At 43.6% G+C, this 17,068-nt stretch overlaps 2 protein-coding genes across 3 annotated transcripts in view; both read left to right on the plus strand.

Moving 5' to 3' along the window:
• Window positions 1–3,990: 3,990 nt before the first annotated feature.
• LOC139543078 (aerolysin-like protein) lies at window positions 3,991–11,993 on the plus strand. Its single transcript, XM_071349224.1, has 4 exons — window positions 3,991–4,098; window positions 6,637–6,667; window positions 8,644–9,165; window positions 9,459–11,993. Exons 3-4 carry the CDS (start codon window positions 8,683–8,685, stop codon window positions 9,906–9,908), a joined length of 933 nt encoding a protein of 310 aa, XP_071205325.1. The 5' UTR covers window positions 3,991–4,098; window positions 6,637–6,667; window positions 8,644–8,682; the 3' UTR covers window positions 9,909–11,993.
• LOC139543080 (aerolysin-like protein) overlaps window positions 3,994–17,068 on the plus strand; it is a 75,437-nt gene continuing 62,362 nt past the window's right edge. Inside the window, exons 1-2 of one of the 2 annotated variants that reach the window (XM_071349226.1) lie at window positions 3,994–4,098; window positions 6,637–6,667. The gene's annotated coding sequence lies outside the window, so the exon portion shown is untranslated. Of the gene's footprint in view, window positions 4,099–5,760; window positions 5,845–6,636; window positions 6,668–17,068 lie in introns of those variants that run through there. The other variant, XM_071349228.1, reaches the window with a different exon arrangement.

A 17,068-nucleotide genomic window follows, 5' to 3' on the forward strand; every position in this document is an offset into this window, starting at 1 on the left:
ATGTAGTCAACACCCTGTGATGTCATGACCTGCTGCTTCTCAGACAAGCCCATGAATACACAACTGTACAAACTTGCAAGAAATATAATAGTTCCAGTGTTTTCTAAGGCCTCAGGAGTAAAAACCACTCCCTCAAGTTGATTTATAGAGGTATGTCTGACTAGCCTCTTATCTCTTCTACTCCCCTACAGAGCTCTATATTTATGTTTGAAATGCTATTTCACAGACGCCCCCCCCCCCCCCCCATTTCTTTATAATAGGCACAGACTTAAAGACTGTGGAACAATTCTAAATCCTTACAATGAATATATATATTGTTAGTCTGTAATCTAGGATCCTATACATGTAGAGGAGGAGGGGTCCCATAGCCCCTCCCTTTCTATTAATACAACATATTATTGTCACGCCCTGACCATAGTTTGCGTTGTTTGTTTCTATGTTTTGTTTGGTCAGGGTGTGATATGAGTGGGCATTCTATATTGTATGTCTAGTTTGTCTATTTCTATGTGTTTGGCCTGATATGGTTCTCAATCAGAGGCAGGTGTTAGTCTCTGATTGGGAACCATATTTAGGTAGCCTGTTTTGTATTGTGGGTTGTGGGTGATTGTTCCTGTTACTGTGTTCCTGTGTTTATGTTACGGGACTGTTTCGTCTTCGTTCATTTTGTCGGTTTATTGTTTTTGTTCGTTGTTAAAGTATTCAATTAAAATGGATAATCATCACGCTGCATTTTGGTCCTCCTCTCTTTCGCCCGACGAAGAACGTTACAGAATCACACACCACCAAAGGACCAAGCAGCGTGGTAAGGAGCAGCAGCAGCAGTAGCGGCCGAAATCGCAGGACTCCTGGACCTGGGAGGAGATTCTGGACGGCAAGGGACCCTGGGCACAGGCTGGAGAATATCACCGCCCTCGTGAAGAGCTGGAGGCAGCTAAAGCCGAGAGGCGGTGGAATGAGGAAGCAGCACGAAAGCGCGGCTGGAAGCCAGAGAGGCAGCCACAAAAATGTATTGGGGGGAGGCACACGGGGTTGTGGTTAAGTCAGGTAGGAGACCTGTGCCAATTCCCTGTGCTTACCGTGGAGAAAGATGGTCCGGGCAGGCACCGTGTTATGCGGAGATACGCACGGTGTCTCCAGTACGTGTGCATAGCCCGGTGCGGTACATAGCAGCGCCTCGTATCGGCCGGGCTAGACTGGGCATCGAGCCAGGTGCCATGAAGCCGGCTCTACGCATCTGGTCTCCAGTGCGTCTCCTCGGGCCGGTGTACATGGCACCAGCCCTACGCATGGTGTCTCCAGTACGTGTGCATAGTCCAGTGCGGCCTATTCCACCTTGCCGCACTGGCATGGCTACGGTGAACATTCAGCCAGGTAGGGTTGGGCAGGCTCGGTGCTCGAGACCTGTAGTGCGCCTCCATGGTCCGGTCTATCCGGTGCCTTCTCCACGCACCAGCCCTCCTGTGGCAGCCCCACGCACCAGCCCTCTGGTTGCGGCACCACGTACCAGGCCTCCAGTTCCTGCTCCCCGCACCACTCGCCCAGAGGTGTGTGTCCCCAGCCCGGTACCACCAGTTCCGGCACCACGCACCAGGCCTACAGTGCGCCTCCAGGGTCCAGTATGCCCTGTTCCTGCTCCCCGCACTCGCCCAGTGGTGCTTGTCCCCAGCCCGGTACCACCAGTTCCGGCACCACGCACCAGGCCTACAGTGCGCCTCGGCAGGCCTGAGCCGCCCTCCTGTCCAGCGCCGCCTGAGTCTCCCTCCTGTCCAGCGCCGCCTGAGTCTCCCTCCTGTCCAGCGCCGCCTGAGCTGCCTGAGTCGTCCAGTGCTGCCTGAGTCGCCCGTCTGTCCAGCGCCGCCTGAGCCGCCCGTCTGTCCAGCGCCACCTGAGCAAACCGTCTGTCCAGCGCCGCGTGAGCCGCCCGTGTGTCCAGCGCCGCCTGAGTTGCCCATCTGTCCAGTGCCACCTGAGCCGCCCGTCTGTCCTGAGCCGCCAGAGCCGCCCGTCTGTCCTGAGCCGCCAGAGCCGCCCGTCTGTCCTGAGCCGCCAGAGCCGCCCGTCTGTCCTGAGCCGCCAGAGCCGCCCGTCAGTCAGGAGCTGCCAGAGCCGCCCGTCAGTCAGGAGCTGCCAGAGCCACCCGTCAGTCAGGAGCTGCCAGAACCGCCCGTCAGTCAGGAGCTGCCAGAGCCGCCCGTCAGTCAGGAGCTGCCAGAGCCGCCCACCAGTCAGGAGCCGCCAGAGCCGCCCGCCAGTCAGGAGCCGCCAGAGCCGCCCGCCAGTCAGGAGCCGTCCTCCAGTCATGAGCTGCCCTTCAGTCATGAGCTGCCCTAGTTGATGCTCTCATGCATGCCTCAGTGTTGCTTGCCTCGAAGCGAGCATAGAAGGAATTTAGCTCGTCCGGTAGGCTTGTGTCACTGGGCAGTTCGCGGCTGTGCTTCCCTTTGTAGTCTGTAATAGTTTGCAAGCCCTGCCACATAAGACGAGCGTCGGAGCCGGTGTAGTATGATTCAATCTTAGCCCTATATTGACACTTTGCCTGTTTGATGGTTCGTCGCAGGGCATAGCGGGATTTCTTGTAAGCTTCCGGGTTAGAGTCCCGCACCTTGAAAGCGGCAGCTCTACCCTTTAGCTCAGTGCGAATGTTGCCTGTAATCCATGGCTTCTGGTTGAGGTATGTAGGTACAGATTAGGGTCTCCTCTTAACATTAGCCTACACATTGTAACGTCTGCTTTCAACACACACCCTCAAACACGGAGATCCCCTGAACGCAGCTCACTTTCCAGACCACTTTCCAGCTCACACTCTCAAACACCTAGATCCCCTGAACGCAGCTCACTCTCCAGATCCCAATCACCTGAATTCTAATCACCTGTTCAGACACCTGTATGTCATTATCACACATTATTTAGTTAAGTTCTTTGCACCCCGTCACTGTGACGTATTACTTGTTTTGTGACACATGTCCATCAGATTACTGGTTTTCCCGTAAATTACTCCTCCTGTGAATGATAGTATTTTCCTGCCTCACTAATGATGTCTTTTTGCCTAGTCCCTGCCTGTACTTTAGTCTATTGGATTACCTGTTATCTACCTATTGCCTTGACCTCCCGGACTACATTACTAGCCTTTTCCCTGCCTGTACTGTTGCCTTTGGACTTTCTGTGTATGACCTTCTGCCTGCCCCTGGACCAGGCTACCTGCCTCCCCCTGTGGTCCTTTTCAATAAACACCTGCTACGCCCTGCGCTTGAAACCAGCTCCCTATTTCTCCTCGTGTTCATTACACATTCATTTTTATTATTGATTTTCATCTTCCATGTAATACACAGACGTGAACTGTTTGAGCTACAGCCATAGGCTTAAGTGTTGAAAAAAATGTGGAGCAAAATATGTAAATTATATTGATATATGATTCATTTTGATGGAACATTTCCCTAAATGCTTCCGTGAAGTTTACAGTCATGTTGCCTTGGTAAAAGACATCTTCCTACTGTAGTCAACTAGCAAGGAAGGAAGGTTAGGCTCCCAAGTGGCGCAGCGGTCTAAGGCACTGCATGTCAGTGCAAAGAGATCTGGCTGTGATTGGGAGTGTGATATAACAGCCAGTTACCTGCAGTAACCAACCCTATGAACCATGCCCATGTCGTTTCTTTTGTTTCTTAATGTGTAGCAGTATATAAGAGAACTGAAGGACCTCCCTAGCAGAGCTTGTGGCAGACTTGTACTTTGTACGTGTTTGTTTTAACCTCTCCAGTTAAGTGATAATATAGAATTAATCATTTAATATGGACTAAAGGAGTCCCTGGTGTTCAATTTCCACAAAACACATCTGTCATGATAAGCACAATACAATGTTTATTCAGGGTGAAAGGTTCTGTGGAAATTCTGATGTACATAATTTTATGGAAGTGGGAGGAGTTTTGCTGCTATATGAAAGAATGCTTCTCCTCTCCAGAGACACATATTCCGCTGTTGCAACTTCACTCTGAGTCTTGACTCTTAAACAGGTTTATTGCATATTGAATCAGACCTATCAGTTTTCTTTCATCAAGATCTTCTATAGTCATCCTTAACACTGAGGCCTGCATATCATTCTATGTAAGTACACAATGTCTCTAAATAACTAATCTTACTATATGAGGAAATATTTGAAATCTATGTTTTTATTTTGACCAACAAATGAACAAAACTTTCAGGGAACAAATGCTTAGGATATTCTGAAACAGTTGCTTAATCAGTTATAAAGTCTAGTTAAACAAGCATGGTATGGGTTTGTTGTCCCCCACGATGAAATTGGGGAGGGGACTACGGATCTTTCTCTGTCCGTTCGTTCGTATGTTTGCTTGTAAGTTAGTAAAACAAGATATATCAGAGAGCACTGGGAGCACTGGGCTGATTTTGACAAAGCTTGGGTTAATGATTCGTCTTGCCATACAGATTTGTCATTTACAAAATGACACTAATTGGCCCAAGATGGGGGCTATGGTAATTAACTGCAATTTGTTAGTAACACACAATAAGTCAATTGGCCCAGGAGGCGGTGCATCATTCGTGGGGGACGACATGTTAACTGTGGCCTTGTTTTCACATGGTTGACTTCAGCCTCCTATTGTTCTGTTTTGAATTCAAAAGTATGATGTTAGTATGATGTTTAATGTGAGGTGAGTAGACTGTTGAGTGTAGTGTTTTACATCAAGCTGTCTCTTCATCTTGAATACACTGATTGACAAATCTAGCATTGGGTGCTGAAATGTCAGGTTCCAAATTATTGAACTGCAGGGAAAGGTGAACTGAGAGAGGAAATTCTTCATGCAAGCAATTTTGCTCTGTTAAAGCTTCAGTAGGTATGTGTAGAAAGCAGACTTTGCTAGCAATAGTCCATCAAGTCAACTGGAAAGTTGCCAATTTTCAAAGTAGGTGACTGGTGCTATCTCGACAAAAAACAGGCTTTGTTCAGTCACTTTACCAACTTTATTATCCATAATATAAATGGAATGCATGAACAGGAATGTTACCAACAAACAAACATTTAACTGGCTCCAACTTCTGCTCCTCTGTGTGCAGCGATAGACCCTGCCTCAGCTGAACAGGAGGGGAGGGACTCAACTCTCTCACACACTCTTGTTCGCTTTCTGTGCCTTCTGCCTGCAGACATAACTGTTAATAAATCCCAAATAATGAAATTGATATAATTAATCATGTATATTTATCTGTTTAAATCTAATTATTTGTGCATATTAGGTGCATCCCTACTAGGGACACGATTGTCTGGAATGATATTTCAGAGTGATTGCAGAGTGAAGGGCAGTCAAAGAAGCTGGATCTTCTCTCAGAACATTTTACATACTGATAGCTGACAGTGTGTGATGACAATTTCAAGAAATTGTTAAAAATAACTATGACCTAATGCAGCTTTAACATGAAAGCTTACTTAAATTAGAGAATCTACATCCATCTTTGAAACTGAGGCATGCAAAAGCGTTGTATGTCAGTAAAAAAAAATCTTAACCAACTCATCTTGCTAAGTGAAAAAATATTTTATAACTAAGGTTGATTTTATTACTAATTAACTGCCCATTTCAGGGAACAAACGGTACCTAAATGATGAAACAGTTGACTTATTGGTCATCATTTGTAGTTAATCAATATGTATGACATGATGTTTTTGTATTCACATTGTTCACTTTGGCCTGCTATTGTTTTTGTTTTCACATGGTGGATGTTGGCCTGCTCTGCTGATCCTGTGTAATGTGTGTTCAGGTGAGTGACTAAACACAGGTTTCTCTAGCTATTCATATTGTCACGCTCGTCGTATGAAGTAGTAGGAGACCAAGGTGCAGCGTTGTAAGCGTTCATGATATTTAATCAAACTGAACACTGAAACAAAATAATAAAGTAGAACAAAACAGTTCTGTCAGGTGCAGACACAAAACAGAAAACAACTACCCACAAAACACAGGTGGGAAAAAGGCTGCCTAAGTATGATTCCCAATCAGAGACAACGATAGACAGCTGTCTATGATTGGGAACCACCCTCGGCCAAAAACAAAGAAATAAAACATAGAATGCCCACTCTAGTCACACCCTGTTCTAACCAAAATAGAAAATAAAAGCCTCTCTATGGCCAGGGCGTGACACATATTTCTTGTTGCATGTTCATGTTGTATTTATACTATATTATTACAAGGATTCATTTGACTCAGGTATGCAGATGTGGTATGACAGTATGATGTTTAGTTGTTCCTATAAAGTAGACTGTTGAGTGTAGTGCTTTATACCAAACTTTCCTTTTCATCTTGATTTGACTAACACAACTAGTATTGAAATTACAGATTCTAAATTGTTAAAGTCCGGTAAAATAAAATACTTCACCTTTCTGAAACCATTTGAAATCGAGGTAAAGTTTCGATTTACATCCAGAAATGAAGTTTTAATTATTAACAGTCATGTTTTAGGAATTTCTTGACTAAATATGAATGTTAGATTCAATTGGACATACTGTATATTTTAAAAGGTTGACAGACCCTGTTATATATTAGATGGTGTCAAATAATTTTAATGCATACCTGTGAATACTGCAGTCTGTCTTAAAGATTATTGTTCTATATTAATTCAATTATATCTTTACTCTTTCAGATATTTCAAAGCAGAAACTTTGTTTGGAGAGGTGAGTTTCAGCACCATAAACACCTCATATTCTGATGTAGAATCTATTACATTCATACTCATCATTATAGGGCAGGTTATTATATTCTGATGAGCATCTGTTACATTCATACTCACCATTATAGGGCAGGTTATCATATTCTGATGTAGAATCTATTACATTCATACTCATCATTATAGGGCAGGTTATTATATTCTGATGAGCATCTGTTACATTCATACTCATCATTATAGGGCAGGTTATCATATTCTGATGTAGAATCTATAACATTCATACTCATCATTATAGGGCAGGTTATCATATTCTGATGTAGAATCTATTACATTCATACTCATCATTATAGGGCAGGTTATTATATTCTGATGAGCATCTGTTACATTCATACTCATCATTATAGGTCAGGTTATCATATTCTGATGAGCATCTATTACATTCATACTCATCATTATAGGGCAGGTTATTATATTCTGATGAGCATCTATTACATTCATACACATCATTATAGGGCAGGTTATCATATTCTGATGTAGAATCTATTACATTCATACTCATCATTATAGGGCAGGTTATCATATTCTGATGTAGCATCTATTACATTCATACTCACCATTATAGGGCAGGTTATCATATTCTGATGTAGAATCTATTACATTCATACTCATCATTATAGGGCAGGTTATCATATTCTGATGTAGCATCTATTATATTCATACTCATCATTATAGGGCAGGTTATCATATTCTGATGAGCATCTATTACATTCATACTCATCATTATAGGGCAGGTTATCATATTCTGATGAGCATCTATTACATTCATACTCATCATTATAGGGCAGGTTATTATATTCTGATGTAGCATCTGTAACATTTGTACTATAAATTGTAATTATAGCAACATCAGAATTAAATTTACAATGCATAGAGACGTGCTCACTTACACAACAATATGTTTCATTACTCAAGTCACCAAGTTGATCAGGAGGAAACAGCAGGAGGTAGAGTGGGGAGGTGCTGGGAGTAGGAGAGGGACTCCATGGTGTTGATCAGGAAGAAACAGCAGGAGGTAGAGTGGGGAGGTGCTGGGAGTAGGAGAGGGACTCCATGGTGTTGGTCAGGAAGAAACAGCAGGAGGTAGAGTGGGGAGGTGCTGGGAGTAGGAGAGGGACTCCATGGTGTTGATCAGGAAGAAACAGCAGGAGGTAGAGTGGGGAGGTGCTGGGAGTAGGAGAGGGACTCCATGGTGTTGATCAGGAAGAAACAGCAGGAGGTAGAGTGGGGAGGTGCTGGGAGTAGGAGAGGGACTCCATGGTGTTGATCAGGAAGAAACAGCAGGAGGTAGAATGGGGAGGTGCTGGGAGTAGGAGAGGGACTCCATGGTGTTGATCAGGAAGAAACAGCAGGAGGTAGAATGGGGAGGTGCTGAGAGTAGGAGAGGGACTCCATGGTGTTGATCAGGAAGAAACAGCAGGAGGTAGAGTGGGGAGGTGCTGGGAGTAGGAGAGGGACTCCATGGTGTTGATCAGGAAGAAACAGCAGGAGGTAGAATGGGGAGGTGCTGGGAGTAGGAGAGGGACTCCATGGTGTTGATCAGGAAGAAACAGCAGGAGGTAGAATGGGGAGGTGCTGGGAGTAGGAGAGGGACTCCATGGTGTTGATCAGGAAGAAGCAGCAGGAGGTAGAGTGGGGAGGTGCTGGGAGTAGGAGAGGGACTCCATGGTGTTGATCAGGAAGAAGCAGCAGGAGGTAGAGTGGGGAGGTGCTGGGAGTAGGAGAGGGACTCCATGGTGTTGATCAGGAACAAACAGCAGGAGGTAGAGTGGGGAGGTGCTGGGTCATTATAAGTCATTATATCCCTTGGTTATCGTTTGATCCTTATATCTTGTTCTTTAATTTCCTTTTGGTACTTTGAATGTCTGAATCAGATCTCCTTTGAGTTTAAGCTTGAAGTTATGTGTACAAATTTGTATTTTCTAGGTTACTTGACACACACACACACACACACACACACTCAACATGGCAACCACACTGGAACTTATAGGTGGTCAAGGAGGCAGTGCATTTGAATTCCACGGCATGAACAACGGTGCCACCCTCAAGAAGATTGGAGTGGCGGTGGAAGGCTGGCAGGTGAAAGCTGTGCGGGTGGAGCTTACCGACGGCCGCGTTGCGACCTTTGGAGAGGCTAACACTTTCAAAGAGTTTGAGTTCAAACTCGGCGAGCGCATCACCAAGCTGTCTCTGTGGGGTAACGGCGCCGGCACACGTCTGGGTGCCATCAAGTTCACGACGAGTGAGAACAGGGAGTTCTTTGAAAAAATGACCAGCTGGGGACTGAAGACTGAGTACACCATCAATGTGGGGTCCGGAATCTGCCTGGGGCTGCAGGGCAGGTCTGGCTCGGACATCGACTGCATGGGCTTCCTCTTCATCAACAACATCAAGTCGTCCGTGCTGACCGACATGAGGTATCCCACCCTGTCCCTCTTCAAACCCCAGGTGAGCTCTTTATAGATGTGTGTAGACGGCTCAGGAAAACTCGACCGATGCTCTAACATTAAGGGGGCTGTCCACTTTAAAACATATAATCCAATATGGGGGTCGATATTCATCAGGCATCTCATTTCTAGGACAGTAGACACACATACACACACACACTAGTTATTATTGTTGGCTTTCTAAAAATTAATTGATCAGTTCCTCACTGATGACTAGTTCTTAAATTGTCTTTGTCTTGTCTGAACAATTTGTATATTTGTGTGTGTGTCTGTGTGTGTGTGTGTTTATTTTAGGTGAGCCCAGAATATGTGAAATCTCTGTCTCACCACAACAACACCTCCTTGGTTCAAGAAGAGTCCATTTCATACAGCAAGACCCTGACCAAGACTTCCTCCTGGTCCGTCAGCAACAAGATAGAATCCACCTTGAGTGTGTCGGTCAAAGCAGGGATCCCAGATCTGGTCGAGGTGACATCAGGGTTCAGCTTGACCGTGGGAGTGGAGCATTCCACCAGCCTGCAGAAGACAGAGACCATAACAGAATCGGATACCATCAACCTGAAGATCCCGCCAGGGAAGACCATGGATGTTGAGGTCACAGTGGGGAGAGCAAATATCGACCTCGACTACGAGGCCAACGTGAAAGTCACCTGCATGAATGGCAGTCAGCTGGTCTTCCCATCCAAGGGCGTCTACACCGGTGTGACTTACACTTCAGCGAGGGTATCCACAAAGGAGAGATAATAAGTACAGTGATAGAATTAAATAATTCTTTGTGTGCCTTTTCTGTTACTATGATCATCTTTGAGTGATTCTGATTGAACCCAGTTGACTCAGCTCTTTCTGTTATTATGATCATCTTTGAGTGATTCTGATTGAACCCAGTTGACTCAGCTCTTTCTGTTATTATGATCATCTTTGAGTGATTCTGATTGAACCCAGTTGACTCAGGTCTTTCTGTTACTATGATCATCTTTGAGTGATTCTGATTGAACCCAGTTGACTCAGGTCTTTCTGTTACTATGATCATCTTTGAGTGATTCTTATTGAACCCAGTTGACTCAGGTCTTTCTGTTATTATGATAAACTTTGAGTGATTCTGATTGAACCCAGTTGACTCAGGTCTTTCTGTTATTATGATAAACTTTGAGTGATTCTGATTGAACCCAGTTGACTCAGCTCTTTCTGTTACTATGATCATCTTTGAGTGATTCTGATTGAACCCAGTTGACTCAGGTCTTTCTGTTATTATGATAAACTTTGAGTGATTCTAATTGAACCCAGTTGACTCAGGTCTTTCTTTCTGTCTCAGAGGGTATAACAACAGGAGGGTCATTCTTAGAATACGGTGCCTTTGTGTCCCATAACATGTTAACACATACACTACCGGTCAAAAGTTTTAGAACACCTACTCATTCAAGGGTTTTTCTTTATTTTGACTATTTTCTACATTGCAGAATAATAGTGAAGACATCAAAACTATGAACTAACACATATGGAATCATGTAGTAACCAACAAGTGTTTAACAAATCAAAATAGATTTTAGATTCTTCAAATAGCCACCCTTTTTCTTGATGACAGCTTTGCACACTCTTGGCAATCTCTCAACCAGTTTCATGAGGTAGTCACCTGGAATGCATTTCAATTAACAGGTGTGCCTTCTTAAAAGTTAATTTGTGGAATGGATTTCCTTCTTAATGCGTTTGAGCCAACTAGTTGTGTTGTGACAAGGTAGAGTTGGTATACAGAAGATAGCCCTATTTGGTAAAAGAACAAGTCCATTTTATGGAAAGAACAGCTCAAATAAGAAAAGAGAAACCAAAGTCCATCATTACTTTAAGACATGAATGTCAGTCAATCTGGAAAATTTCAAGAACTTTGAAAGTTTCTTCAAGTGCAGTCGCATAAACCATCAAGCGCTATGATGAAACTAGCTCTCATGAGGACCGCCACAGGAATGGAAGACCCAGAGTTACCTCTGCTGCGGGTCTAAGTTTATTAGAGTTACCAGCCTCAGAAATTGCAGCCCAAATAAATGCTTCACAGAGTTCAAGTAAAAGACATATCTCAACATCAACTTTTCATAGGAGACTGTGTGAATCAGGCCTTCAGGGTCGAAATAACCCCCTACTAAAAGACACCAATAAGAAGAAGAGACTTGCTTGGGCCAAGAAATCTGAGCAATGGACATTAGACTGGTGGAAATGTGTCATTTGGGCTGGAGTCCAAATTGGAGGTTTTGGATCCAACCGCTGCGTCCAACCGCCGCATTGTGGACAAACGGATGAGCTCTGCATGTGTATTTCCCACCGTGAAGCATGGAGGAGGAGGCGTTTTGGTATGGGGGTGCTTTGCTGGTGACACTGTCTGTGATTTATTTAGAATTCATGGCACAATTAACCAGCATGGCTACCACAACATTCTGCAGCGATACACCATCCCTTCTGGTTTGAGCTTAGTGGCACTATCATTTGTTTTTCAACAGGACAATGACCCAATACACCTCCAGGCTGTGTAAGGGCTATTTCACCAAGAAGAAGAGTCCACAATCCCCTGACCTCAACCATTTGATTCCATATGTGTTACTTCATAGTGTTGGTGTCTTCACTATTATTCTACAAAGCAGAAAATAGTAAAAATAAAGAAAAACCCTTGAATGAGTAGGTAATCTAAAACTTTTGACCGGTAGTGTATTTTGTGTGAATTATTGAACCACATTCACTGCAAAATGTTTTAATATATGGTTAGACCCAAATTTACCATAAAAAACTATGTTATGTAACTATAGCTTAATATCATGAATAATAAACCATTTGTCTTTTGTTTCACCATGTCCCCAGTCAAGTTTATAAGTGCATCAAACTTCCATGTGATATAATATTAACGCAATTCACAAATATTTTAATTATCATTACGTTGAGTTGTTCTCTTTCTAATCACATTGTTTATCATGATGTATTTATTATTTAATATCAGAATCATCCAATGTGTTTGTTAGCACACATGCAGTCAAACACACACACACACACTCTCATGCACATCACAACTGCTGCTAACAGAATATTGTGATTGCTAAATACTGCACAATTTAAACACTTGCCCCAATCCCCGCTTCCCCCAAATAAGTTTAAATATTGGACTATAAATTGTGCAGCATCACAGCTGCATATCAGTTATAATTTAAGAGCATATTCTAGTAACTATCTGGCGGCAGGTAGCCTTGTGGTTAGAGCGTTGGGCCAGTAACCAAAAGGTTGCTAGATTGAATCCCCGAGCTGACAAGGTAAAAAATCTGTCGATCTGCCCGTCAGTTCCTAGGCTGTCATTGTAAATAAGAATTTGTTCTCAACTGACTTGCCTAGTTAAACAAAGGTTAAATAAAATAAACAATAAAAATAAAGTATGACTTGGAACTCTCCAAATAGAGTGAAACACAAGTAGATTTTAGTTGGCGTCTACAGACCATCTATGTATCAGCTGATGAGCATGTTCAGTGCATTTACTAACTCTAGTAACTCTCTGTAGATATGAATTGGGACTATCTAAATGAAGTGAAATACTGTTTAAATTAATATGTAATAATCACTCAACACAGCCAAATGGCAACTATTGGGATGAGGGAAATTATGTTTTGACACTGCAGCACCTGGGGGATACTCGGAACAATAATATAAATCACCATGTAAAGTGTTGGTCCCACTGCATCACCTGGGGGAATACACTGAACAATAATATAAATCACCATGTAAAGTGTTGGTCCCACTGCAGCACCTGGGGGAATACACTGAACAATAATATAAATCACCATGTAAAGTGTTGGTCCCACTGCATTCTGGGGGAATACACTGAACAATAATATAAATCACCATGTAAAGTATTAGTCCCACTGCAGCACCTGGGGGAATACACTGAACAATAATATAAATCACCATGTAAAGTGTTGGTCCCACTGCAGCACCTGGGGGAATACACTGAACAATAATATAAATCACCATGTAAAATGTTGGTCCCACTGCAGCACCTGGGGGAATACACTGAACAATAATATAAATCACCATGTAAAGTGTTGGTCCCACTGCAGCACCTGGGGGAATACACTGAACAATAATATAAATCACCATGTAAAGTGTTGGTCCCACTGCAGCACCTGGGGGAATACACTGAACAATACTATAAATCACCATGTAAAGTGTTGGTCCCACTGCAGCACCTGGGGGAATACACTGAACAATACTATAAATCACCATGTAAAGTGTTGGTCCCACTGCAGCACCTGGGGGAATACACTGAACAATAATATAAATCACCATGTAAAGTGTTGGTCCCACTGCAGCACCTGGGGGAATACACTGAACAATAATATAAATCACCATGTAAAGTGTTGGTCCCACTGCAGCACCTGGGGGAATACACTGAACAATAATATAAATCACCATGTAAAGTATTGGTCCCACTGCAGCACCTGGGGGAATACACTGAACAATAATATAAATCACCATGTAAAGTGTTGGTCCCACTGCAGCACCTGGGGGAATACACTGAACAATAATATAAATCACCATGTAAAGTGTTGGTCCCACTGCAGCACCTGGGGGAATACACTGAACAATAATATAAATCACCATGTAAAGTATTGGTCCCACTGCAGCACCTGGGGGAATACACTGAACAATAATATAAATCACCATGTAAAGTGTTGGTCCCACTGCAGCACCTGGGGGAATACACTGAACACTATCGCTGTTATGCATTTTCCCTAAGATAAAAAGGCATCAAAAAAAAAATAAGAATCCGATCGAACATCTCTAGAGAGACCTGAAAATAGGTGTGTAGCGACTCTCTCCATCCAACCTGACAGAGCTTGAGAAGAATGGGAGAAACTCCCCAAATGCATGAGTGCCAAGCTTGTAGAAAGAAGATTCGAGGCTGTAATCGCCGCCAAAGGTGCTTCAACAAAATACTGAGTAAAGGGTCTGGATACTTATGTAAATGTGATACTTCAGTTTTTTATAACATTTGGCAAAATTTCTAAAAAGCCGTTTTTGCTTTGTCATTATGGGGTATTGTTTGTAAAAGAAAAATGATTTAATAAATTTTAGAATAAGGCTGTAACGTAACGTGAAAAAGTCAAGGGGTCTGAATACTTTCCGAATGCACTGTATATTATCTATTGTGTGTGTGAAAAGTAACACATACACTGAGTGCACAAAACATTAAGAACACCTGCTCTTTCCGTGACACAGACTTACCAGGTGAATCCAGGTGAAAGCTATGATCTCTTATTGATGTCACTTGTTAAATCCACTTCAATCAGTGTAGATGAAGGGGAGACAGGCTAAAGAAGAATTTTTAAGCCTTGAGACAATTAAGACATGGATTTTATACGTGTGCCATTCAGAGTGTGAATGGGCAAGACAAAATATTTAAGTGCCTTTGAACAGGGTATGGTAGTAGGTGCCAGGCACACCGGTATGTGTCAAGAATTGCAACACTGCTGGGTTTTTCATGCTCAACAGTTTCCCGTGTGTGTCAAGAATGGTCCACCATCGAAACGACATTCAGCCATCTTGACACAACTGTGGGAAGCATTGGAGTCAACATTAGCCAGCAACCCTATGGAATGCTTTTGACACCTTGTAGACACCTTGTGTTCTCATTTACAACTGCAACCTGGCCAAGATAAAGCGATGCAGTGCGACAAAAACAACAACATAGAGTTACACATGGGATAAACACATGTACAGTCAATAACACAATAGTAAAATCTATGTACAGTGTCTGCAAACGTAATAAGGTTAATAGGCCATAGTGGCGAAAATTTGGAAATGAAAAGCTGGAGTTAAAGATGTGCAGATGATGATGTGCAAGCAGAGATACTGGGGTGCAAAAGAGCAAAAAATAAATGACAGAATGGGGATGAGGTAGTTGGGTGTGCTATTTACAGATGGGCTGTGTACAGGTACAGTGATCGGTAAGCTGCACTGACAGCTGATGCTTAAAGTTAGTGAGGGAGATATGGTGTGGGGGCTGTGCTTTGGCAAAGTGGGTGGGGTTATATCCTTCCTGTTTGGCCTTGTCCAGGGGTATCATCGGATGGGGCCACAGTGTCTCCTGACACCTCCTGTCTCAGCCTCCAGTATTTATGCTGCAGTCGTCTATGTGTCGAGGGGCTAGGGTCAGTTTGTTATATCTGGAGTACTTCTCCTGTCTTATCCGGTGTCCTGTGTGAATTTAAGTATGCTCTCTCTAATTCTCTCTTTCTCTCTTTCTTTCTCTCACTCGGAGGACCTGAGTCCTAGGACCATGCCTCAGGACGACCTGGCATGATGACTCCTTGCTGTCCCTAGTCCACCTGGCCGTGCTGCTGCTCCAGTTTCAATTGTTCTGCCTGCGGCTATGGAATCCTGACCTGTTCACCGGACGTGCTACCTGTCCCAGACCTGCTGTTTACAACTCTCTAGAGACCGCAGGAGCGGTAGAGATACTCTTAATGATCTTCTATGAAAAGCCAACTGACATTTACTCCTGAGGTGCTGACTTGCTGCACCCTCGACAACTACTGTGATTATTATTATTTGACCATGCTGGTCATTTATGAACATTTGAACATCTTGGCCATGTTCTGTTATAATCTCCACCCGGCACAGCCAGAAGAGGACTGGCCACCCCCCATAGCCTGGTTCCTCTCTAGGTTTCTTCCTAGGTTTTGGCCTTTCTAGGGAGTTTTTCCTAGCCACCGTGCTTCTACACCTGCATTGCTTGCTGTTTGGGGTTTTAGGCTGGGTTTCTGTACAGCACTTTGAGATATCAGCTGATGTAAGAAGGGCTATATAAATACATTTGATGTGATTTGATTTGATATAAGTCTCCAGCTTCAGTAATTTTTGCAATTCTTTTCAGTCATGGGCAGCAGAGAACTGGAAGGAAACGCGGCCAAAGGAGGTGTTGGCTTTGGGGATGACCAGTGAAATATACCTGCTGGAGCACGTGCTACGGGTGGGTGTTGCTATGGTGACCAGTGAGCTGAGATAAGGCGGGGCTTTACCTAGCAAAGACTTATAGATGACCTGGAGCCAGTGGGTTTGGCGACGAATATGTAGCGAGGGCCAGCCAACGAGAGCATACAGGTCACAGTGGTAGTAGATGGGGCTTTAGTGACAAAACAGATGGCACTGTGATAGGCTACATCCAATTTGCTGAGTAGAGTGTTGGAGACTATTTTGTAAATGACATCGCAGAAGTCAATGATGGTAGGATAGTCAGTTTTATGAGGGTATGTTTGGCAGCATGAGTGAAGGAGGAAGCCAATTCTACCTTTCATTTTGACTCTACTGAGCCTTTTCCTAGCTCGTTTGTCAGAACCTGTTATAGCCTTCAATCCTCGTTTTGATTCACCTGCCTGTTTGCCTACCTGTGTATGACCATTGCCTGCGACCACTATCCTGCCTTCTGCGAAGGCGAAATAAACACCTGCCACGCTCTACGCGTGAATCTACACCTTTTTCTCCCTGAGTATTCATTACAGCTGCAACATAACAAATGTGGGAAAAGGCAAATCTATAGATTTCACTTGACTGGGAATACAGATATGCATCTGTTGGTCAAAGACACATAATAAAAAAGGTAGGGGAGTGGATCAGAAAAACAGTCAGTATCTGGTGTGACCACCATTTGCCTCATGTAGTCCGACGTATCTCCTTCACATAAAGTTGATCAGGCTGCTGATTGTGACCTGTGGAATGTTTTTCCACTCTTCAACGGCTATGCAAAGTTAATGGATATTGGCTGGAACACGCTTTCGTACATGTCAATCCAGAGCATCCCAAACATGCACAATGGGTGACATATCTGGTGGGTATGCAGGCCATGGAAGAACAGGAACATTTTCAGATGCCAGGAATTG

This window comes from Salvelinus alpinus, chromosome 17 (genome assembly GCF_045679555.1).
Source record: "Salvelinus alpinus chromosome 17, SLU_Salpinus.1, whole genome shotgun sequence".
Taxonomy (NCBI): Eukaryota; Metazoa; Chordata; class Actinopteri; order Salmoniformes; family Salmonidae; genus Salvelinus; species Salvelinus alpinus.